The 26,480-nt window shown below is 32.3% G+C and overlaps 2 protein-coding genes across 3 annotated transcripts; both read right to left on the bottom strand.

Moving 5' to 3' along the window:
* Positions 1 to 1,544: 1,544 nt before the first annotated feature.
* Positions 1,545 to 10,199, bottom strand: LOC127083241 (protein BREAST CANCER SUSCEPTIBILITY 2 homolog A). 2 transcript variants are annotated; one of them, XM_051023534.1, is made up of 18 exons: positions 9,879 to 10,199; positions 8,277 to 9,701; positions 8,060 to 8,184; positions 7,807 to 7,955; positions 7,375 to 7,497; positions 7,111 to 7,308; positions 6,942 to 7,023; positions 6,800 to 6,850; positions 6,646 to 6,721; positions 6,440 to 6,551; positions 6,261 to 6,332; positions 3,328 to 3,523; positions 3,079 to 3,255; positions 2,708 to 2,850; positions 2,532 to 2,594; positions 2,212 to 2,425; positions 1,919 to 2,086; positions 1,545 to 1,837 (listed from the first exon to the last, which is right to left on the bottom strand). In XM_051023534.1, the coding sequence occupies exons 1-18, from the start codon at positions 10,054 to 10,056 to the stop codon at positions 1,781 to 1,783; spliced, it is 3,609 nt and encodes a 1,202-aa protein (XP_050879491.1). In that variant the 5' UTR covers positions 10,057 to 10,199; the 3' UTR covers positions 1,545 to 1,780. The 2 variants fall into 2 exon arrangements, 1 of the variants encoding a protein (XP_050879491.1); XR_007788351.1 differs by lacking the exons at positions 1,545 to 1,837; positions 1,919 to 2,086 and having other exon boundaries at positions 2,352 to 2,425; positions 2,704 to 2,850.
* Positions 10,200 to 22,520: 12,321 nt separating this feature from the next.
* Positions 22,521 to 24,314, bottom strand: LOC127083243 (thymidine kinase a). Its single transcript, XM_051023535.1, has 4 exons — positions 24,082 to 24,314; positions 23,803 to 23,947; positions 23,153 to 23,274; positions 22,521 to 23,051 (listed from the first exon to the last, which is right to left on the bottom strand). Exons 1-4 carry the CDS (start codon positions 24,216 to 24,218, stop codon positions 22,778 to 22,780), a joined length of 678 nt encoding a protein of 225 aa, XP_050879492.1. The 5' UTR covers positions 24,219 to 24,314; the 3' UTR covers positions 22,521 to 22,777.
* Positions 24,315 to 26,480: the final 2,166 nt, after the last annotated feature.

A 26,480-nucleotide genomic window follows, 5' to 3' on the forward strand; every position in this document is an offset into this window, starting at 1 on the left:
CGTTACAATACATACTAAACTGTCCTAATAGATACGGCAGAATTAATAATGTAGATGTTGTTAACAATTACTCTAACTTTTGAAAGCTAACTTCACAGTTCCTTGACTAATCAAAAGCCTTACTTTACCCTTCCTAGTCAATTGCATCATAGGTAAAGCAATCTTCGGCAGTAGTATGCTAATCTAAGAAAACTATGAACCTCTCCAATAGTTAGTATACTCTCTCACTTCAGTACTGCATCAACCTTAGACGAATATGCTAATTTGCCCTAATGGCTAATTCCATGTCCAAGAAATTTATCCTCCTTAAGCCAAAATTTACATTGAGAATTGTCGTTTGAGGATCATTGTGGTTTGCTAGATATATCTACGTGTATACGTGCGAGTGTTCAAATAAATGTTAAAAAAGAATTTTATGCAAATGTTTAAAAGCAATTTGATATTTTATATTAGTCATTCTTTTAAAAAATCACGTTCAACTACATTGTCATCAAAATTTGATTAAAGAATTTAATTTCTTTAATTAACATTTTTATAACAAATTTATAACAATCACTCACTACTAATAAAATTTTAATTTTAAAAAAATATTAATCGATATGACTTGTTATTAATTATTATAGAAAAACAAGTTGGAGAAGGAACAACTTCTAAATCAGTTTCAACATATATTCACTTATAATATAAGTTCATTTATTTACAACAATGTCATTAATGAATACATCATATTTTCCTATATTTTCAGTTTTAAGATAAAATACTGAAAATAAAAATCAAAAATATAATTGAGCTATTTCTTGTTTTCAATTTTAGAAATAGTAAATTGAAAACAGTTTTGAAAAAAAAAATAAAAAAAAATTCAACAAACAAGTTTTAAAGCTTTTAATTTTTAAATACAGAAAAACAGTTTTTAAAAAGCTTTTTAAACAGACCCTTAATTTTGTAAAATTGGTTTTTAGTTTTTAAAATTTAAAAATCATAAAACTTGTTTGATTGTCTAGTTTTACAAAATTATATTTAAAAACTATTCTCCATTTGAAAGTTTTAAAAACTAAGAAATTAAAATATATTTTAAAGGTTTTTGGTTTTAAATTTTAGTTTTGAAAATTAGGAAAAAAGAAAAAATGGCACGTTTTCTATTAGTGGAAAATTTATAATATTATTCAATTTTAAAACAATTTTTAAAAGTTAGATCCTCAAACATAGAATCTCTAGTAAGAGGTTTTTTGTCTATCTCGTCCAGAAGCTAAATTCAAAACTAATTTTAAAATAAAAGCAGAAAACATTTTACAAGATCAAAACAAAAAATTATTCATTTTACAGGATAAATAACAGATTTAATTTGTCGCAGAATAGATACTTTTACATAGATATGTACTGCTGTTTGATAAAATTACCAGTGGTAATTTACTATCCCCAAAAAGTTTGGGTGTAAACAATTTCTTCAAAATTAAAACTCACATCAGTTGAATGCTTTGATTACCGTGGCTTTCCAGTTTTATTTTCCCTTTGTAGTTATCGTCCACCCTATATCAAAAAGTGCATATAAAACGAATTCTTTTTATAAAATTTACATTTACTTTATCCAAGGATTGCTTTCTTCAAAAGGAACACACTAAGATTGTATTTTCAAAAAAAGACCTGTTATCCTTTTTTTAAAGAACCTGTTAACTTTTAGCTACTTCAATGTTGTCATGGATTTCGGAAACTGTTTAATATTATGTAGACAACAAAGCAACATGCACATATCTTTAAACAGTTGCCCCATTCTTTTCTCCATCTAGGCTTTACATTCACCAATTATACCGAACACCTTTTCCTTAAGTTTATCCATAATCTGCAGAGAGAAAAGAAACAGAGTGTTATTTACAGAAACGGAACCGTGCAGCACAATACAGTAGAATTCCATGATGCATACCAAGCTAGATTCGCTAGCCCATCTTCTGACGGAGCTGGCAGCATTTCGGAGGTGAGAACAATGTGAAGAATCAAATTTCAAATAATAGGTTGAGGTTTCATTAGCATCAGCGACCCAGATATGATTTGTATTGTCCTTCTCTTTTTTTATAAGATTACAGAAACCAACCTACATATAACAAAAACACAGGTTTTATCTAATGTCTGAAGTAACGCAAAATTAGTAGTGTTTGCAAACTAGACGGCCTAAAACGATGGAACTGAATTCAACCCATAAAGGATAGTTGTAATTACCGTAGATCCAGCCAGGTTATGGTTGATTGGTGGAAATGAATCATGTTCAATCAATGGGGAGCAAAAGCATATGGCAAGCAATGTGTCCATTAACTCTTCTGACTGTAAACCATACATGATGGATTCATCAGTCACAAAAACCCATTGCTTCTTTTGCTGACTTGATGTATAAACCTCTCCCACATGCACAACAAATGCAACAACATCGAACTCACTGTATAAGAACAATAACAAGGCTATGTTAAATATTGTCTTGCTATTCTTTTTTTACTTCTAGCACAAAGATAATTAATTATAAAAGAATTGGGGTGACAAAATACTTGGAAACAGGGACTTCGCCCAAACTTGACAGTGTGATTGATTTTCGACTGCTGAAAAATGGCCTACAAAGGACAGAAATAAGATTGGTTTAGAATTTACAGAATCATAAGAAAACCCGGTAGAAATTCCTTTTTCTTTCTTTTTTCCATCCTATTCGGAATTGTTTGATACCTACTTAAACTGTTCCTTTGCATTAGAAGATAATGGCAACCACTTGGTAGAAGATCCTCTAGTCTGCAAGTGAAGAACATCTGAATCACAGCCTGATGGTATGAGTCCTGCGATTGCATATGCTTCTCCCTCTACAAGCTCCTGACGCTATCGCATAGTAACACAATATAAAGAAATTCTGAAATTGTGAGCAATCTTCTGATGTCCATGATAAACATTTATGATAAGGTATTGGAAGAAAGGAAATCAAGAGTACAGTAACTAGCTAGGCATCATGAAAAAATCATTAACATACAATTCAATAACCATAGAAATGCAGAAAAATTATGAACACAGGAAATATGTTTAATCTTTGCAATTGGCTCATTAGCTCACCTGCTTCTGTGTTGGGTTCCAGATAGTTACTATTCCTTCTTTAGGCTTCTCTTGCCGAGTTTTACAAGTTAATCCAACTACCCGCAACCTCATAAACGGTGTTACTCTTCTGTTTCCCAAGCCAGTATCTTTCAAAGCTTTGTTAATTGCACTTTCCATTTGTGATTGTTTGATTGCCTGAAGATGGATATGAAACCATAAATATCTTTCTGCAAATAGACTTCTCCTAATACAGAAATATATTCTCACATTTAATTTGGCGTTATAAGCAGCAAAAGAACTAAGTTGCCCCGGAGTCATATCTGCCATCAGGAATTCGGGTTCTGCAGCTGTCTCCAGCATCTTATAAATCTTAGCCCCTTCACTATTGCCGTAATCATAAATATGCGAGCCACTTCCTTCCTTCTGATATTCCGAAACAATATTATCTACAACATCCGAGCGTCTAATGCCATACAAGTGATCAGTCATAGCACAAAATCAAAATTCATATTAATTGGATGTGAAAATAACTACACCACATTGTAAGAACCTGATCATTTTTCAGGAGTTTCCTATAAAAATATATTTTATAACATTTTTTGTTTCATTTATTCTTATCCATTATGCAGCAAACATATCCAAATTTACAGTGCCAACAGAAATGATATTTCATACAAAAGTTATGACTGTTAAGCTTGTCCCGAGGCCTCCCACTTGATGCCCTCTATAGGCATCAAAGTATATCATTACTCAATGTTAATGATGTCCTTTCCTATTTTTATCTTATATTAGAATCAAGCAGATTTGAGAAGAAACCCGTTAAAGTCTTAGGTTCAACAACTTGGATTATTACATTTCATGACTACAAACCTTCAAGCAACCTAGTAGGAACTAGATTAAAACATATAAGAAAATGTTGTTTATTGATAGTAAAATCTCCAAATTCTTTTCAAAACTAAAGATACCCTCTCTAATCTCTCCTTTCAATCATTTATAGTCTACCATCTCACATGCCCTAACTTAATGACTTACTAAGCCCCTAGTTAACTAACTGACGAGCTAAAGGAGTACCTATCATAATCATGTACAAAATCATTTGTAATGTATACCAAAAATGCTTTTAAAGGCAATAAATTTCTAATGCAGAAATATCAAGTTCACCTGAGATGAAAAACAATATGTTTACAGTAGATGGAAATCAGACGGTAAAAGAAAAAATGGATAGCAGAAACTATGAATAGGAATTAGTTGATCACTTTATTGATGTATTTATTTCTTTACTAGAGATGTGGGGAAATGGTTTTCTAGGATTATTTTGTTTGGAGCTGTTATTCTTTTTCAATTTGATTTAATGCTTGGGACGTCGACAATGGAAGCGATCCATCTACTACGACGTGAGGTATCGGATGGATCAACAAGACTTACACTTAATTTTCGTTGACTTGGAGAGCGCGTATGATAGTGCTTAGAGAGATTTTGTGAAAAGTCATGGAGAAGAAAGAGGTAAGGATTGTCTATATTCGAACTGTCCAGAATATGTATGAGGGGGTCTCGACTAGTGTGAGAACACCGGGTGTAGAGACAGACGATTTTCCCATAACAATAATAATGCATCAAGGATCAGCCTTAAGTCCTTACCCTTTTACTTTAATTTTGGATGTACTTGCTGAACACATCCAAGAGCTAGTACTGAGATGTATGCTTTTTGTAGATGATATAGTTCTACTTGGAGAGATGGGGGAGAAGTTAAATGAGAGGTTGGAGACTTGGAGATAAGTCTTAAAAGCGTAAGGTTTTTGCCTAAGCAGAAGTAAGACACAATGTATGGAATGTAAGTTTAGCAAAGGGAGAAGTGTTTCTAACATAAAGGTGAAAGTTGAAGATCATATCATACCATAGATTACGTGGTTAAAATATCTTGGATCTATGGTTCAAAACGACGGGGAAAGAGAATGAGACGTAAATCATCGATTTCAAATTGGGTGGTTGAAAAGAATGAAGGCCTCGAGGATTTTATATGATATGAAAGTATAGCTCAAATTGAAGAAAAAAAATTATTAGATGGTTGTAAGACCAACGATCTTCTAAGTGTAGCATAGATAAGAATGTTGTGTTGAATGTGTGACAAGACTGGAGGAGATAAATTAGAAATGACAATATTAGAGTGTTAGGGTAGCACTCATGGTAAAAAAATATGGTGAAAAATAGGCTTAACTGGTCTGGGCATGTAAAGAAAAGACTTGTGGATTTTGTAGTAAAGATAGAAGACTAGATAGAGGGTAATCAAACAACCGGAGATAGAAGAAGATCTAAAAAAAAAAGATAAACTATTAGGAAAGATCTTGAGATTAACGAGTTGGATAGAAATTGATTTTTGATAAAATGTTATGGCGTAGTTTGATACATGTAGTCGACCCCACTTAATAGGATAAGGCTTGGTTGTTATTGTTGGAGTTGTTACTCTTTTTGCTGCGACTTGTCTTTTCTTTTGGAATATTTATAACGGGTTACTATGAGTAATCATGCTTTCCTTTGGACTTTGCTCAAATTTTTGCCATACAACTAACTCTATGTTACTATTTTATGCCTGTTGTTCATGTTTTTAATTAATTGCCAAGTATTCAACCTTGTGCTTTTCCCAATGATTAGTTTCGCAATCCTTAGCAGTTGGCATGCCAATCATCCATTGTTCTTGCATATCTTCGTAATAGTAACATTAAAATAAGCATCAATGACCCAATACTTTATAAAGATGGTAATGTTGGTAGAAACTAAATAAAAAATTTGTAGTTATTATACATAGTCTTCATTCAATAAATCCAAGCACTTGTTCCTAGAAATAAGGCACTATATTGGCTAGGAAATACTTTTCTAAGAGTTATGTAGAAGTAGACGTTGTATGAGATGCAAAATAAGACTGAACAAGATAAATAAGGAGTTTCCTTCCAATTCCCTTCTAGATACTAGACCTACAAAACCTTAATTGTCTGCGGAACCTAATACATTCTAGAAGGTATATTGGAAAAGGAACATGAATTTAAATTTTAGTCCACACAGAGATAGGGAACCGAAGTACAAGAACAAAAGCTATCAATACTGAGGGAAATATTCATATCAGAAGAAAACGGAGATCGATGGCACTATTAAGATATTAAGCCACAGTGATTTCTGCTTAAGTTATGAATAATATGAGAAGTCACCTTTGATTGTGCAGCTCCATAATTTTATTTTCCATCCTCTCTGATATAACAACAGATTGTCCACTGCTTAACCTAATAAGGGAAATAGTTCTTTACTTTCTGTATAGCATAATGGTTTCTGAAAAAGAAATTTGCTGTTCATATTTCAAGTAAAACTGACATAACCAGTTTTAAGTTACCTTTCTTTGTAAAGAATGGGATATATGCGAGTAATTCCTGCCAAAGTTTGAGGTATTAAACCACCATCGTTTTTTATGCATTTGAAAGCCAAAGGTGGACCAGCAACTTTACCTGTCGATTACCTCAAGAAGATAAGCTCAATGAACAAGATGCTATTTTTCTCTAACTTGAAAAAAATGATATCCACAAACTAAAAGAAGCTTACAAAATCCTAACCGCTCTGCCCAATGAGCTCTATATGTTCCGTTTATGTGAAGAAATAAACTAACTGTCGATGACACCTAAAATTAGAACAGAATTTGAGGAAACCATCCAACAGGACACAAATACTCAATCATAATTCTAAGCCACGAAAAAACCTCGAGAGGTGAAATTGGCCCATTCCAGCCACATAATCCTGCTCCCCATATCTGCACAAGAAATATTAAAAGGAAGCTCAATATTATCTGAGTTATAGTCGCAGAAAGCAAGATAAAAAATAAATAAAGGCCAGCACATTACCCGGAGCTTCTGTCCTACAAACAATCTTCCAGCAGCCAGTTGATTTGACAATGGAGCATCTAAAATGCCATTTATAGAATACCTGCGAAAGAAAAACACTTTGCATTCCAGGGAACCTCTTATACTTTGAAATCATAGATTCATAGAGCATGCAAGTTGAAATTCTTACCATCCATCAGTTAGTTCAACTTTTACTGCCTCCCTGCTCTGATTCCCGGTTTGTGCCTCAAATAATGTTCCACTTTCAAGCACATGATCAGAGTGAATGCTAGATATGCAGAGAATCATCATTGAAGAAGGCAATCCATCCCCTTCAAAAACTTTCTTGATGGTAGACCGGTGGCCATGATTCACTTCTCTTTCATATCTATGCACCAAATGTCATCATTAGTTTTATTGACCTAAAATATGTTGTCTAAGAGCAGTTACATACCTGTACTTCAGTTCCTCAAGCACATTCGATACATTCAGAAATTTTCCAGCACACCTAGATGGATAGCATCTCTCATAGCATGCCAGTTTCCAAACAATCCACTTGTAATGATTCAAGACCCACCTAGAAAGATGTGCAATGAAAGTGTATAACTACGCCAATTAAAACTAGGCAAAAGAACATCGTTTAATTAAAATACGACGAGTAAAACATAATACACCGACGTGCCCTCCATAAATCAAACTCTTCTAACTTATTAAATTTAACCATAGAGCCAGCTCTTATCATCCACATGACAATTGAACATATCAAGTTGCAATTACTTTCTGACCTGACCTTGCATCATATTTATAAAGAAATTATAAAGCAAAGTTATTCCTTAACAGTTTCCAGAAATTCTGGAAGCAAAAGTTCAGGACAGAAGCAATTTACTCTTTTGAAGCAAAATGCATGGATGCTCCGTGCTGTGCCAATAGATGGACGAAAGCTTCTGCTCCCAGAACATTATCATCAGACCCATCATGGAATATGTACTTTCCTGCATTACCCGATGTCACCTGTTTGACAGGGTTGGGAAAATGCTGCAACAAATTTCATTTTGGTGTACAAATTATAGTCAGTACTACTCAGTGCCAAATGAGGTCCTAGTGATAAACAAAATTGATCATATACTTATCGTACTGACCACTTTTTGCTCTAATGGAGGAACTGCAAAAAATTCCTTGATGTGCATCCTTGGATACTGAAATGGATATCGGGTAGAAACCTTTCTTTTGCATCCAGAAGCACCAGATGATAATTGAGACAAATCTTAAGAATCACACATATCGAAATGAGTATAACAGATCTTGCAACCAATAAAAGTGAAATGAATGTACTAAAAAATCCTAAGCCATGCATACCATTAGGAAAAAATTGAACATCCTGGTCACCAGAGGCAGAGATATTGGAAATGCGAGGCTTTTTGAATGGAGAAACGGTTATATTTAATCCTAGTCTCCTTTTCCCACTAGCAGGCTGTTTATTATTTGTATTGACTGTGTTAATGGTGTTGGAAATATCAACTAATGCCCTACTCAATGGTTTTCCAGGTGGATCCATCCGTGAGGACAAACCATTTACTGAAGAACTTTTTATTCTCGTGTCAACCACCTCATTCCTGATATGCAAGGGTTTTTGTCCAGGAGTGTTGCTACTTTTATGGCCACAGTCATTTTCTTTCACAGCATCATCAAATTTCATGATTAAGTTATTCCCATTACCTTCATGGCAAAGCTTATTTGAAAACTCCATTTGTCTAGAAGGCTGCAAAGGGGATGTGAAACTTTTTGCCATGTGATTGTGATTGCCTTCTGGTGTTATTTGATGGACCGGAAGAGTATGAGTATTGTTACTCTCACTTTTTTCAACAGAGGAAGCGATTGTGTTGGTCTGTCTCTTATCTGGAAATGATAAAAGTGAATCCCCTCCATCAAAGAAATCTCCCAAATCAGGGTCACCAAGAAGGCTTCTAGCACGTTTCAGCGCATCACTAGAAATGGATAATGACCTTCCCCCTGCAGTTTGGAATTTAATTGGAGCTTGCTTAGCAACCCCACCCCCACTACCAGTATCTGGCTGCACTGTTTTATTCTCAAAATCATTCTTTAATCTACTAACTAGAGGACTTTGAAATGACGCTGAACTTGTCTTTTTACAACTATCCACAAGTTGTAAATGAGGTGATTCTTCATCAAAAGCATGTAATTTTTTAGCATTCTGAGGAGTTTGAATACTACGAACAGTTTGGAATTTGGTCGGAGCTTGCTTAGCACCACTACCTGGTTGCACAATCTCATTCTCAAACCCATTATTTAATCTACTAACTAAAGGACTTTGAAACGACACAGAACTTGTCCTTTTACTACTATCCACAAGTTGTAAATGAGGCGAATCTTCATCAAAAGCATGACATTTTTTAACATTCTGAGGGGTTTGAATATCACTACCAACGGTTTGGAATTTAATTGGAGTTTTCTTACCACTACTACCACTATTTGGTTCCACAATTTTATTCTCAAAACCATTTTTCAATCTACTAACTAAAGGACTCTGAAATGACGCGAAACTCAAAACTGTTGAGGGTGATTCTTTATCAAAAACAGAAAATCTCTTAGCATTCTGAGGGGTTTTAACATCAGTACCAACAGCTTCTTCTCGCAATCCTGAATCCAGTAATGTCTTTGCTCTAACAAGACTATTAGAAGAAATAGTAACTTTTCTTCCTGAGGCCGTCTTGAAAAGAGAATTCGAGAATCCAAAACTATCATCTATGGCATGTTCTTCATCTGCAAAATCAAAACACATTAATTCAAATCAAGAAACTTCAAAATTCACCTCGAAATCGGAAGATAAATAATAATTACTATTATAAAATCATGAAGAAATAAAAATGAAATTAAATCAAATAATAAGATAAATGAATGAATGAATGAATGAAGAGAATTTGGAAGAGAAAGAGGTACCTTGAGGTTGAAAAAGGTGTGACGTGGAAGCATGTAGGAGAAGATTGTACATGGAGGGAAGGGGAGGGGTGGGAATAGGAGCGGAAGGGGGTGAAGGTGTAGTAACATTTGAAGTGTCTGAGTTAATTTGCCACCGGAAATTGTGATCGGCGTCGGAGAAAATCTGCCACGACGACATTTCTTCTGATCTATCTTCTTCGCAAATGAGGGTTTAACTAAGCAAATTAGGGATTTGAGTTGTTCGCTTTGTTTATTTTTGGGATGGCGGGAAACAAATGCTCCCTTCTAGTTCGAGCTACGCACTCACTTTTCTCACGGACTGTATATTTTTTTCCTTTTCGAATTTAAAAAGACATTTCCTTAATATGTAATTAAAAATTAATACATTTTCAATTTTATTAATATTATATTATAATAATTAAGGTGTTAGGTATATTATCGTCTCCTAAATATTTTAAATTTTATTTTATTTTTATTCTTTTAAAATATAATTTTTAAATATTTGTCTTATTAAATTTTTACATCCATATTTTTTTTTCACTCGAGTTAGAGTTAACTTCTTCATCAATGAAAATTGGCATGGAATGGCATTTGTCATTTTTTTATTGGTTGGACTCTAATTAGACTATCACTTGAATGCAAACTTAGATTTTTTTTAATTCCAGCATGGATTTTTTATATTTAACATTCAAATAAAACATCTAAAATTCTGAATCGAGAAGGAGAAGACATAACTTTGTATCCTTTTTCACTTGTAACAACCCTTAAATCGAAGTCACCATCTTCTTCCTTGGTTCATCCTCTTTCATCTTCTTTGCAATAATGTGTATAAATTGAACTTTCGTCTTCTTTGTTTCATCATGCGTAGAATTCCCTTCTCACAAGTTCATCTTTTACTTCATTTCAGTTGCATCCAAAGAATAAAAAATGAACAAAGTCAGTAACAATGTATATCTTTTGTAAAAAAAAATGGCATAATAGGCTTTGTCGTGCTCATATGATGTCATACAATTGCAATAAAAGGTCAAACAAAGAAAATCTATTTAGAGATTTTGTCAATTATTGCGTAAATTGATTACATAAAATGTGATTTAAGTGTTTTTAATTTGATTGCTCGGGTTGTGATTTGCATAACATGATTCAATGATAGAATGATGATATGTGTAATCTTTTATATGAAATGTACAGATGGATTATGTTCAAGAAAATAATGATGTTCTTGATGGTGAAGATGAAGATGGGAATAAGAATCATGGTTTTGCATAACATGATTCAATGATATAATGATGATATGTGTAATCTTTTATATGAGATGAACATATGGATTACTTTCAAGAAAATAATGATTTTTTTGATGGTGAAGATGAAGATGGGAATAAGAATCATGGTGTGAATGTTTTGGATGTTGTAAGCGAAATGTGTGAAGAGTCCGAGAAAAAGAACAACAAATTGCAGAATAAGCTAAATTTAGAGAGGATTGCCACACAAAAAATCAAAAAGTTTTATATTATTTTTTCATTGTTGATGAACCTTTATTTTATAATCAAATGTAATTGTTGATTGATGAAAATATTGTAATTTAGTACTTGCAATAGTTTATGTAATATAATTAAATTGTTTATGACATTCAGCACTTAAGTTATTGAACTTGTGTTGTAGTATACAACGACATTTAGTTTGTAGAGATGTTATTCAATGTTTTGGCATGTAATTTGTACATAGTTTTATAAATTGGTCTTCATGACCCTTAATAAATTGACCTGTAAAATTGTCCATGAAATTGAGAGAGTTTGTATTATTATATGCAACTATTAATATTAAACTACAAATAAATCCAAACAAAACATTGTCATACAATAGGAAACCATTATGACACAAGTTGGTGTAAGCCCTAAAGACCAATACTTTTGGTACTTGTATCGAATTATTTATTAATAATAAAAGACTTTTTTTATTATGTTTGTTTAATAAAGTCCCTAGAATAGCTAGTCCGTTTAATGTATCAAGTATGACTTAATCATATCACATTAAACATAAGGACACTATTCTTAAAGTATTCGTAGTCAACCTTTATTGTGAAGTGGGATAATATTAAAGCATGAAGACTATTATGTTTATAGACCGATGATCACATCTCATGGATCATGGATAAAGAGTTATCGAGTCTTAAACATAGGTATGAATATTAAGAGTAATATTTATACTGGATTGACCCGCTATGAGAATACTATATAGAATGTTATGCAAAGTGTCATAAGTTATTCTCATGGTGATAATGGTGTATAGCACCACCCTTCGACCTGAAACCACTATGGACCCTAGATATAGAGTCGAGTGTCTTATTGCTGATTAAACGTTGTCCGTAATTAGATGACCATAAAGACAGTTGATGGGTACTCCACGAAGTATGCTAAGGGACATGAGTGACCTAGATGGAATTTGTCCATCCTGCGTAACAGGATAAATGTCTATGGGCCCAATATTGAACTGGACAAGGATGACACGGTCTATGCCTTGTGTTCAATATATACATAAGGGCAAAAGGATAATTATACATATAATTATTATCACATAAGGATTTGTCAGATCACATGACATTTTCGTGTCTTTGGTAGCAGTGACGTGTTGCTAGATACCGTTCACTGTTTATTATGTTAAATATGTGGTTTAATATAATTGTCAATGCCGCGAAAACCTATAGGATCACACACAAATGACGGATTGATGAGAGATAGAGTAATTAAGGAATACCGTAATGTACGGTGCCCTTAAGTGAATTATAGAACATCGTAAGGTACGGTGTACTTAAGTAGAATACGAAATATGGTAAGGTATCACGCGCTTATGTGATTTTGGCATATTATAAGATATGTGTCATATACACTTGAGTGGGCTTTTTAGCTTGCAGCCCACACAAGTGGTTCTATAAATAGAACCCTTGTGTAGAAGCATTGTTGTAGTTGCAATTTCGTTTCTCTCTCTCTCTCTCTCTCTCTCTCTCTCTCTCTCTCTCTCACTCACTCACTCAAAGCCTTCATTCGTAGCAGCTAGCACTGAGATTGAAGGAATCCGTTCGTGTGGATTGAGTATAGGCGTTGTCATTGTTCAACGTTCGTGATCGCTCCGTAGATCTGCATCAAAGGTTATAATCGCCACAAGAGGTAACGATTCTATCACTGATCATGTCCATTCATAAGGATCATTAAAGGAGAAATTTTAAATTCCGTTGCGTTTTGGATCGCCCTTCCCCTTCAATAATGTCATACAAAAAATTGTTTTACATCCTGAACATTGTTTTACTATGACAAAATCAAACAAGCAAATTGTTTTACTACGAAAATATCAAATAAAATTCAAATATGATCTTATTTCAAATTTAATCCAAACCATTACAAAATATGAATACTTCATCCAAAGTTTCATTGTAAAAGATATTTGCATATATCGTCCAAACTCTTCATTTTTCTAAGGCATGTTTTAATTTTTGACTCATGATTTTAGACTAGTACTTGTTCATTAGATTCATCACCTTTTTTTTGCATTTAAAACTAAATATGAATACTTTTTTCAAGATAACAATTTCATTAGTTTTCAATGTCATAAATTTCTTCGTTATTTCTTCTATGAATTATAATTTATTTCTTTTGTTTCAATTTTAGTATTCAACTATTTATTTGTCATAATACAAAGATCAATTATGCATCATAAAAAATTTATATCAAGACTTTAAGAAAATTTAGTCAAATGTCACTTACTGAATCATTGAAACATGACTTATTTGCATGGTTCTTTATATGGATTGACAGTATGAATGCAATATAAACGTTGGATATAGGTTTTCTTATACGTTTGAGCTTGCGATTATATGTGGATTGTCACATTCTCGGCACATGAATACAATGAACCATATCATGTATGTATGCATCATAATACCTAACATGGTTGTTGAAGACTAACGTGATAAATATGATGTAAATTTGATTGCGATCATTTCGATATATACCTTCAGTTAGCTAAAGTATCTAACAGTTAGAAACAAGATCACATGATATCAGGATCTTATCATTGTCATTATCATTGCCATTATCATTCATTAGTGTGTTGTTAATATATTAACCATGTTGTAATTATGTCAGCGTGATTATAGGTGTGTAATTGCTAGACATTAATGTATAAATTCATATACTCATCAGAATACAACCAACATATATTGATCATATTGTAATTATGTCTAGCATGATAATTTATAGGCTTGATAAGTCCTATTCAGGATCAAACGACACTATCGAGAGTAACAAACAAGGAAATCATAATGCACTTCTAGCATCTCAAAACTCTGCTCAAGATTATAACCAGTATTTTGATAATGGTTCCAACAATCACGTGACGCGTCAGACATACAAGTTTCAAGACTTGATCAAACATCACGGTAAGAATTCTCCAATAGTTGAAAATGGTGCAAAATTAAAAATTGTTAGAACATGCTCTTCAACAATTAATTCTCTCAACTTACATGATATTATACATGTGCCTAACATTACCAAAAATCTACTAAGTGTCTCAAAATTGACTAATGACAATAACATAATTATCGAGTTTGATTCAAATTGTTGTCATGTGAAGGACACGATTACATGGAAAACACTTCTAAAAGGGACACTTAGAGATGGATTATATTAAATCTCAAAGAATAAAATGGACTCATGTGCTTATGTATCTGTGAAGGAAAATTGGCACAAGAGACTTGGTCATCCTAACAATGAAGTCCTAGACAAAGTATTGAAGAATTATAATGTGGAATTATCCCTTAGTGATCATTTTAGTTTTTGTGAGGCTTGTCAATATGGCAATATGCATTTTATACCTTTTAATTATTCTTCCTCTCATGCTAAGGAATCACTTGAATCAGTACACACTGATGTAGTCCCTACACATCTCAACAAGAAGGTAGGGCTGAGAGAAAGCACAAAAACATTATTGAGTTTGGACTCACACTTCTAGCTCAAGCAAAGATGCCTTTATCCTATTGGTGGGAAGCATTCTCAACAGCTGTCTATCTCATAAATATGCTACCTTCATCAGTTACTCAAAATGAAAACCCTTACTCCCTTTTATTTAAAAAGGAACCTGATTACACCTCACTAAAACCCTTTGGATATGCATGTTACCCTTGCCTTAAACCATATAATCGACACAGGTTGCAATTTCACATAACCATATGTGTGTTTCTTGGCTATAACAACTCTCATAAAGGGTACAAATGTCTCAATTCTCATGGGAGAATCTTCATTTCAAGACACATGGCTTTCAATGAAGAACACTTTCCATTCCATGATGGTTTCCTAAATACAATGGCTCCTTTACAAACATTGGTTGAAAGCTCATATGTCATTTTTCCTTTATTTTTTGCAAGTACTTCATCTAGTAACACACTAATTTCAACTAGAAATCACTCGGATATTGAGCAAGAACCAGTCAATCCATTTACAAGACTTGAAGACAACATTGAACAAGCCACAAATGATTCAACAAGCAGCATTGAACATGCTGCTCCTGATGAACCTCGTGATCTTGATGAACCAATTACAGCAACAATTCATGTTGAATCAAACTCAGGAGTAATTCATACCAGGAGTAAGAGGGGAATTTAAAAGCTAAAGGAACCATATATTTGCTTGATTGAAACGTGTATAGAAGAAAAGAGACACAAAGTACAAAGGATGCTCTCACAAAACCGTTATGGAAAGAAGCCATGCAAAATGAATTCCAGGCACTCATGACAAACCAAACTTAGAAGATAGTACCACGCTAAGGTCAAGAGAATATTATTGACTCAAAATGGGTATAGGGCTCTGTTTGATCTAGTTGTTGAGATAGCATGGACTCGCTCACTACTTGATGAATTAAAGCTTCCTCTGTCAAGAAGACCAATTATATGGTGTGATAATTTGAGTGTCATCGCACTAGCTTCAACTCCAGTCATGCATGCCAGATCAAAGCACGTTGAAATTGATGTACATTATATCAGAGATCAAGTACTGCAGAACAAAGTTATTGTAGCCCATGTACCATCAATCGATCAAATTGTTGATTGCCTCACAAAGGCCCTATCTCATACTCGGTTTAATATGCTCAGAGACAAACTTGGAGTGGTTTCGTCACCCACAAGTTTGAGGGGGCGATTAGAAATAAGATCACTTGATATCATGATCTTATCATTGTCATTATCACTCATTTGTGTGTATGATTATTTGTTACTATATTCATAATATTATAATTATGTCTAACATGATTATAGACTTGTAATTGCTAGACATTATTGTATAAATTCATATACTCATCAGAATACAATCAACATATATTTTCATACCAAATACATCTTTCTAACTCCAACGACCAACCTCATTCACATTTTTTAGAAACATAAACATAACGAAGATCACATATTCTAAAAAAAACAATATTATCATCAACTTCAAGTGAAACTGATGGAGCGTGTTTGAGAACGTTTTAAGCTTGATAACATCATCGCAAATTAATTTATATATCTATTATTACTGTCTATTTTACATATTTATGGTCGTTATGTATTTTATATTATTATTTGTTTGTTATTGCATATTTCTTGACACTATTTATTATTTGATGTTATGTATTTTATAAGTTTTTTTAAAACATTTACTATATTTTTAATATTAGTTATAATAGTAATTGGATATATATATATATATATATATATATATATATATATATATATATATATATATATATATATATATATATATATATATATATATATATATATATATATATATATATATATATATATATATATATATATATATATATATATAAAATCAAAACTTAATGTAAATAAATAAATATAAATTAGTAAGGTCAGATATAGTTTGCTTATTTACTATTATTATTGGGGTAATTTCGATTAAGATCGCTAGTGTCAATATAGATACATTAAAGTATCGGTTAGATAAAGCTTCTAGATTGAATGGATCCAGGATGAACGAATCATTTTTCTTATAATATTTTAAGCACTCTTGAATGTCTTAGAGTTTCTATGCATGAAAATCCAAGATAATTCAGCTTATACTCGAGTTTACACAAGACGGATGAAAACTCGAAAGTAGGGAAGAGATTCTGGAATTTATCTGAAAAGGCTATGTGTTTTGTGATGTGATTTCTGAATTCGAAATGATTTATTTATAGGTCATATTTGTGTTGTTTCACAAGGTTGCGACCCTTGATGAAACAACATCCTTTCAGCAACACTTTTACCAAAAGATGTGTTGTTTTGCCTACATTAACGTTTTTCAAGATTTGCATGTCTTCATTCAGTAACACTTCATGAAGTGTTGCCTATTTCCGAATTCAAAATTCAAACTTAAGCAACGATAAAAAATAAGAGCATCAATCATTTACCACATGTCGATCGTCGGAGCGTCATCGGCGCCGCCGTATAACTCCGTGAGTAACCCGATTACTTTGATGTGTCAAGTTCTCAAGTACTGCCTACAGGCCTCCATCAGCGCCTCTGTGCTCACGCCCTCGAACCAGGTCCCGGAGTCGACGACACCGGCGATGAGGTGTATGGAGGAGACAAGTAACATAATACTTGAGACCACCATAATACTCAATGTGACACTTTATCCTCTTTTATCATTTTGTTGAATTAATAAACATAACTCTTTATAAAGGCTTTTAATGTGAGTGTCACTTTCTATGTGTGACTACACCATCCGGTGACTATTATAAGTAAAGTTGACTTTTTTGATACATTTGATAATTAACGTATCTAGTGTATATATGGACTAGATACATTAACTGTCGAATGTACCAAAAAAGTCAAATTTGCTTATAATAGTGACCAAATGGTGTATTTTCCAAGCATTTATTGGCATTTACGCATTTCTATTTTTCTTGTCATTTTGAAACATACCCATGGGCATTTATAGTTCATAAATTACAACAATCTCCTACTTGTTTTAATAATTACAAGACCAATTCCATGAAGGAGAAATTAAGAATGTTAATACAGTTAAATATCTTTCGATTTAAACATAACCTTAGTAAGGATAACGCAAAGTCTAATTGGAATGTTAGTTAGCAATTCTTTGAACTGCTATCCCTTATGACTATACTGTCGTTATCTTACACACACTCTGTAATGGTTCTTAGCCTATATCTCTCACCTAGTATTATTCATGACCATGTGATTTTCCTGTTTTCATGAATTTTTTAATAAGAGAAACTCCAACTCTCACTTTGAGACGACACCATCTCGAAATTCACATAGGTGAAATTCATATTGTATCTATTTTCTTGAAGTACTTATCCACGATTTAAAACTTCATTAAGAGTTTGAAAAAACTCAACCCTCAATATGTCATAGTCAACATTGTCACATAATATTGCACAAACATCCAAATCAACAACTTGTTGTTACCCATTGAATCTTAGGTTAATGATTCTTAACTTCAGTTTGGGTTGCTACCATTGTTAGAACCCTTATTCAAGGAGTTTCAATCCCATGGCTCTTGAGGTAGTCTTTACTAAGTGTCTGACCAGTGGTTTAGTAAACGGAACAACAAAATTATAGCTTGTTTGTATATATATATATATATATATATATATATATATATATATATATATATATATATATATATATATATATATATATATATATATATATATATATATATATATATATATCAGTGAAATGAACTGATCCTTAATTAATTTTCTCACGAAAGAATATCTAAGACCTATGTGCCTAGACTTTCATTGTATATTTCATTGAATGTTGTTGCTAGGGTGGTTTGGCTATCACAATGTACCAACACTTTCGAAACATTATCTTTAGCCAATGAACTTCCAACAAAATATTCTTTAACCATTCTGCTTCCTGACCAACGGAAGCAAGAGCCACAAACTCTGATTCCATTGTCGAAAGAGTAATGCATGTTTGTTTCTTGATCTTTCAAGAAATCGCACCTCCAGCCAATGTAAATATCCACACTGTTATATATTTATGATCTCCAACACTCGATATCCAACTCACATTGGTATATCCTTCTAGTAGGACAAGAAACCTACCATAATGAAGGCCAAGATTTTTAGTTTTTAAGAGGTAACCGAAAAATCCTAGTTATGGCCTTCCAATATTCACCATTTAAATTTCTAGTAAATATACTCATCTTACTAACTGCAAATGTTATGTCAGGTCTGGTGCATCACATTAAGTACATTAGACATCCAATTACACTTGCATATTTCAATTGGGTCACAACTCTTGTATTGTTCTTGTGAAGTTTTACACTAGGATCAAATGGAGTGTTTACTTCCTTAAAGTGCATGTATTTGAACTTATCCAACATTTTCTCAATATAATGTGTTCGACTAAGTTAATAACCCCAATTATTTCGTTTTACTTTGATCCCTAAAACAATGTCAACTAGTCCAAGATCTTTTATCTTAAATGTGGCAGTAAGAAATCTCTTGGTTTCTAAAATTTCATTTATCTCATTGCTAATAATCAACATATCATCAACATATAGACACAAAAATATTCCAATATTTTTATGCATCTTTGTGTAAAAACATTTGTCACAAGAATTTGGAGTAACTCCATTTGAAAGTATGACAAAGTTAAACTTTTGATGCCATTATTTTGGTGTATGTTTTAAACCATATAATGATTTGACAAGTTTGCATATCTTTTATTCATTTCAAGAAACACATAACCTTTTGGTTGTTCCATGTAGATTTCCTTATCGAGATCTCCATTTAATAATGTTTTTTAACATCCATTTAATGAACAATAAGGTCATTCAAAGACTCTAATGCAAACAATACTCTTATTTTCGTTATTCTTGATATTGGTACATATATGTCGAAATAATCAACACATTTTTGTCTGAATCATTTTGCTACTAATCTAGCCTTGTAGTGTTTAATGTACCATCACTATGATACTTATTTCTAAACATCCATTTACATTCAATGGGCCTTGAACCCTTTGGAAGATCGACAAGTCCCCAAGTGGTTTGAGATAATTGAATTCATTTTATCTTGGATAGTATCTTTCCAAAAAGACGAGTCTCTTGAAGCCACTGCTTCTTTATAGGTTTTAGGATCATCTTCTAACTGAATAATAAAAGGGATCTTGAACAGCATTCTCGCGATTTCCTTCAACTAGATAAAAGGAAATGAGTTTAGAATCGATTTCTTTTGGTCCTAGAACTTTAGCTTTTCGGACTCTTTTGCTTATCCTCAGCTCGAGTTCTGCTTCAATAATTTGTGAAATACTTTTGGGTTGTATTTCAATAATTCGTGGGGATTTTTCATCACGAGATTCTTCATTCGTGGGAAACTTGAATTCCTTATCCTTCATGATAAGGTTTTCAAAGAACTTCACTTCTCGGGATTCAACGATTATATTAGACTCTAAATTTAAAAGTCTATATGCTTTCTTGTTGGATGCATATCCTATGAAATTATATTTGATCCCTCGAGGATCCAATTTAGTTCTTTTAGGATCCATATTCTTGTAATATGCTACACACCTCCACACTCTAAAATAATTGATATTTGGTGATCTACATTTCCATATCTCACATGGATAAATACCTGTTAGCTTTAATGGAATCCTATTTATTATATGACATGCAAATAGTAATGTTCACCCCATAAATTAAATGGCAACTCATAATGCATTAACATAACATTTATCATTTCTTGATATGTTCGATTCTTTCTCTCGGCTAAACCATTTTGTTGTGGTGTACGAGGTTCGGAACATTCATGTATAATGTCACATTCTTCACAATATGCATCAAATTATATAGAAAAGTATTCAACGCCTCTATCACTCCTAAGGACTTTAATACTTCTACTTAATTGATTTTCTATTTTTGCTTTATAAATTTTACACGCATTAAATGCACCATCTTTATGCTTTAAAAGGTATACATGTGTGAACCTAGAGCAATAATCGATAAAGGTTATGAAATGACGGTTTCTCTCACGGGTTAACATGTCATTAAATTCACATAAATCAGAGTGCACAAGATCAAGCAAATTTGATTTTCTTTCAACACTTTTGAAAGATTTCTTGATTATTTTTTATTTAACACATATTTCATATTTCATATTTTTTATTTATCACATGTTGCATGAAATCTTGAACTTGTTACATTCCTTCTTAGGGGCAAGATGGTTCTTCATGACATCGTGTTTCCTCTTTTCTTTTGCAACCACATCATTGGCTTTAGAGTATCCAGCGGACTCAGACTTTTCTCTATTATTCGTCTCCTCCTCAATTCAAAGTATTTATGAAGTTTCTCCAACGATAAATCCTCATAATTATGCAACAATTTCTTCATGTATCATTTTCAAGAAGGTGGAAAATTTGCAATGATTGCACCAACTTGAAAAGCTTCTAGAATATCTATTTTTACAGCAAGGATAAGCTTGGAGTCCAACATTTTAAAATCAAGGTATTTAGATATTAAGAACTTTTTCATACCTTCTTCTTCAACCTTAAATTTGAATTCGAGTGCCTTCCAGATCTCTGTTGCAGATTGGGTAATGTATAGATCATAGAGACAATCAGATAATGCGTTCAGAATATGTTCACGACATAACAATCATCCTCCTTTCATTTCTTTCGTTCCTTCTTGACTTCATCAATGTCATCTTCAGTTGGTTATGGAATTGATGTCAAATCAGGATCTAAGACATACTTAATCTTCAAGACAATCAATAGAAATGCGATGTTGTCTTGCCAACGAGTGAAATTTATTCCATCGAAACGATCCAACTTAACAAGGCTCTGGTTCCTCACTTTGATGCTTGAAACTGAAACGTCGATGACCATGATTTGAGATACTATAAGAATGTAAGATAAAGTTTATAAATTGAATAGATTCAGGTTTGAATCGTGAACGAATCACTTTCCTTATAGTATTTCAAACACTCTTGTATGTCTTAGAATTTCTATGCAGGAATACCTAAGATAATTAAGCCTACTCGAGTTTGCACAAGACGGATGAAAATTCGAATGTATGGAAGAGATTTTAAAATTTATCTAAATAGGATATGGGTTGTTTGCGACTCTTGATGAAACAACATTCTTTCAACAACACTTTTACCAAAAGATATGTTGTTTCGCATACAACAACATTTTCTAAAAGTTGCATGTCTTCGTTCAACAATACTCCATGTGACACTTTATACTCTTTTTCTTTTTGTTGAGTAAATGGACATACATGAACATTTATTATTCATAAATTACAACATCCCCTATGAGAAATAGTGAAAAAGGCTGTAAGAAAGATGAAAAGGGTGGCTGTTATGTTCAATTTACGACAAATGAGTGTTGATTAGCCATGTCTTAGAACAATTTAGGAAGCAACGCTCCCAACCAATTGGAAGTGAAGGTTTTACTTATCTACCTTTGTAAATAAAAGAGATATAAGCAAAGACTTAAATTTGTTTGAAACTAGTTGTTCTAAGCATTGATGTGCTTTCTATGAGTAATTTTTAACTGTTACATAATTTATGAGTTTAAGTTAGATGTGTTTTCTATAAAGAGGAGGCAATACTTCAAAATAAGAATAAACACAATAATGGGGATTGAGCAGTCAAATATTTCTCCAAAGAACCAAAAGTCTTTTGTTATGAATTGTGAACAAGGAACTCTTTATTGATATAAGTAAAGTATAACAACATAACAAAAAAAGAGCTCAAATGAACTCCACTATATACCACATACATAACTAGAAGAGTAAATGATAAACAAATAGATCATGTGATGCGAGACATAATTCAACATGGCCTGTTGAACCAAACATCAGAATCTGGTAAGCATGTCTAAATTCCCATTAAGCAACTGCACCTTCCTCAAGAATGGAACCACTTTTAACTTTCTGAGATTCCAAAACACTCTTGGTAGATTCCACAACAACTTGACCACTCACATAGTGCTGGCGGCATACAGGCATGTACAAATCAGCCCCACCAATTAGTTCAGTTTGTTTCTCTTCTGTCTTCCTCAAAGTAAAGAAGGCGCGTTTACCGCAAAGCTCACAACGAGCTGTTAACTTAGTTACAGTATCAGCAATTGGTATTATGTGAAGCACTGATCCAAAGCTTCTCCTGAAGTTCAAAGCACACACCATTAGAGGGTAAGCTGTAAAACAATAATTTGAGTTAAAATAAACAGTAAAAGCCTTTAAGGATTTTTCTCCAAATAATACCTCAAGTAATCACCATCTAGGCCTGCAACAACAACAATTTTACCATCTTCATCAGCAGCCTTGCAGCAAAAATCATATAGATCCTCAAAAAACTGAGCTTCATCTATACCAATCACATCCAACTGTATCCAGAACAGCCACTCATTCAGCAAATAGCAGAAAATTTATATAAACAAAAGCTATAACTCTACATCAAAATTCAGAAAATTTATATAAACAAAAGCTATAACTCAAAGTCAATGTAAAAATTATGTTTAAATTCAAAAAACTACAAATTCTAGTTAAGTATAATCAATTCTAGAGACAGAATGAATTTAACTTTAAAAGAACTAAATACTTCAAAACCATTCCAAAATAATTCTACAACTCTAAAATTCATTTTGGATCTTCCAAAAGCTAAATCAAACATACACATGATATATACACAACAACAACATCACAATCATAGTTACAACCACAACAATTATATGATTATGTGTGACTACAACTCTTCACAATATCAAGAATCTAAACATAAACAAGATACACACAGCAATTCAAAATCTTAAATGGTATGCTGATCATCCCAACACTTGTAAGTAACCCATAATTCTCTATTGCAAAAAAAAAAGGATCAAAATTGCTTAAAGAAAGTACTATATTGATATTACCTTCTCATAAGCCTCATGACCAAATTTATCTTTAAACAACATCAAATCTGGCAAAGCCCAGCAAGGAAATTTGATCCCATCATGCGTCACAACAGAATCAACCGCATATCTGTCATCCTTGCTTGATTTTAACATAGCCACATTTCTTCGCAATGAAAAACAATTAACAGTTAAAAAAGATCAGAACAGTATAAAATTTCTTCAAATTACCTTTAAAAAAATTCAAATTGAAATTCGATTAATTAGGGGAAATGGGTATTGGAAGTAATTGAGTAGTACCTGCCGTTATCAACTTCAGATTTAATACGACGGAGAAGGGACGTCGTTTTGCCAGCGAACATGGGACCCACGAAGAGATGGATCTCGCCGGATGATGACTGAGAAGAGTCTCTGACACTGCACAAGGAAGAAGCCATTTTATATTATAATGGGAATTGAGAAATTCGAAGAGAAGAGGGTTTGTGTTTGATTGCGATTGTGGAAGAAGAAAGATATATAGTGGAGTTGAAAATTGTGTTCGGTTTCGATTTGAATTTGATTTGATTTCGGAGCTCAAAAATGTGGAGGGAAAATAGGGATTTTCAAAGAGGGGTGCCATTTGGAGGGAACCAAAAATGTAATGTTGCTTTTGGATGTGAAAAGAAAGTTTAGAAAAAATATATATGTATAATTAAAGAAATGAAAATTGGATAGAAAGTAAAATGAATATTTGGGTGGTTTAAAATGAACGAAAATGAAAGTAAAGAAAGTTGTATTTTTTATAAATGTCATAAATGCTGATATATATAATTTATGATTTTTTTATAAGCCATCATTTTTTATATATACATTCTATCCATTATTCACAGATATGATAAACACATATTTGGACACGGACACTAATCTTGAATAATAACGTAAATATTACATGAATAACGTTGATTAATATTATATAAAATATTGGTTAATATTGTTTATTATTTGGTTAATAATTGTTAAGATATTAAAAATATTTTTTAATAATAAAATAAAATTGATTAATAAAATATAAAATGTTATTTAATAAAATAATGAAGTTAATTAATCACACAAATATATAAGAATTCTCTTTAATTCTAAAAAAATATTATTTTATTTTTACAATAAAACACTATTAGTCGTATTGTGAACGGTAAATACAATATAATGAATGTTTTGGTATAAGAATAATATTTATATTTTCTTATATATAATTGATAATTGGACGCCCATTAATTGGACACCCATTAATTGGACACCATACCCTTGTAGATTTTGGTGTATAGATATACTTTTGGGATTTATAAAAACACATATAATAAAAAAGTAGTTAAACAAAGAGAGAGAGAGAAAATTACATAGCCGATACGAGTTTAAATTTTTTGGTGTTAGCATATCATTACGCTTTTTTATAATATATAATAGACCAAATTACACCAAAGATAATTTAAATTATTTTTGTGTCATAAGTTAGTATTTTGATTTTTTTTAACAAATTAATTCTTTAAATTATTAAATGTGTGTGTCGTTATTATTTTTTAATAAGGTGAAGATGCTAATCGTGGATGTAATTATTTTGAGTGGTATGAAAATGATGAAATGCAAGCAGAAGTACAACGGTCACAAATTTTTAAATGTTTAAAATATAAAAAAAAATGATGTAGAAATCAATCTAAAGAACTAAATTATTTATAAAAAAAACTTAAAGCACCAAATTATTATAAAAAAAACCTAAATACATCTTATATAATTTTACCTATATAATATAATACGTGATTAGAGGAATGTCTCAATGAATATGATTTGGTTGATTTAGGAGTTAAAAGACCTAATTTTTTTAAGATAAAGAAAATATAATAAATAAGAAAAAGAACTAAAAAAAACTGGGAGACATATAAATCTGGCGCGACAACGATATATCAATCCTAAAAAGGTAATACAACATAGAAAACAAAAGTAGTATGTAAAACAAAATAAATTGGACAAAAAACAAATAAATAACTCAATTCGAAGAAAATAGATAAACACATAACATAATCCAACGAACCGAGCATGAGACTCGAAACCAAATTGTAAAAAAAAAGTGTGTAAAAGTAGTAAGTATTCTAAACAAACTAAAGACGAGCTTGGAAAATGAAACTCATCTTTTGTAGAATGATAAGTGTTTCGACCGCGAACAAGGACAAATACACGTACCAACAGCTCCTGTGAAATAAATCACAAGAATGTTGAGAATGTATCAAGTGTGAATAGTATGGATAGTAGTCCCACATTGGATGAAAATATGGAGATTTGAGTATTTATAAGTGAAAGAACCCACTCACCTATCACCTTAAGGTTTGGGGTGAATATGTGGTTTGTCTCACACAAAGGTGTTGCTCTAAAAGAAGAAGTCTCATAATATTCAATGCTCATTAGTGAAAAACTCCCCCAACAATGGTATCATGAGCATTTGGTTCGAGAAAGGGGCCGACTTACTTGTATCGAAAGTCAACGACGTCAGGGTTCCACCACCAACAACTAATGAAGTAGCTTGAGAACAACAACCTCCAAATTCGAAAACAAACAACATAAAATAGATAAAAACTCTACAGAGCAACAACGAACCAGCCATCGGCACCGGTGAACCAAAAATAACCACCCGAAGAGATGATATCGACGCGAAAACAAACAAAAAGCCC

The sequence above is a fragment of the Lathyrus oleraceus genome, chromosome 5 (genome assembly GCF_024323335.1).
Source record: "Lathyrus oleraceus cultivar Zhongwan6 chromosome 5, CAAS_Psat_ZW6_1.0, whole genome shotgun sequence".
Lineage (NCBI taxonomy): Eukaryota > Viridiplantae > Streptophyta > Magnoliopsida > Fabales > Fabaceae > Lathyrus > Lathyrus oleraceus.

Coding starts and splice junctions, on each gene's coding strand:
- LOC127083241 (XM_051023534.1), bottom strand. CDS start 10,056: ATGTCGTCGTGGCAGATTTTCTCCGACGCCGATCACAATTTCCGGTGG. Junction 3,256..3,327: donor CTTATAACGCCAAATTAAAT/GTGAGAATATAT, acceptor ATCCATCTTCAG/GCAATCAAACAATCACAAAT. Junction 2,851..3,078: donor GGAACCCAACACAGAAGCAG/GTGAGCTAATGA, acceptor ACTATGCGATAG/CGTCAGGAGCTTGTAGAGGG.
- LOC127083243 (XM_051023535.1), bottom strand. CDS start 24,218: ATGGCTTCTTCCTTGTGCAGTGTCAGAGACTCTTCTCAGTCATCATCC. Junction 23,948..24,081: donor TCTGAAGTTGATAACGGCAG/GTACTACTCAAT, acceptor TTCATTGCGAAG/AAATGTGGCTATGTTAAAAT. Junction 23,052..23,152: donor CTAGATGGTGATTACTTGAG/GTATTATTTGGA, acceptor TTTGAACTTCAG/GAGAAGCTTTGGATCAGTGC.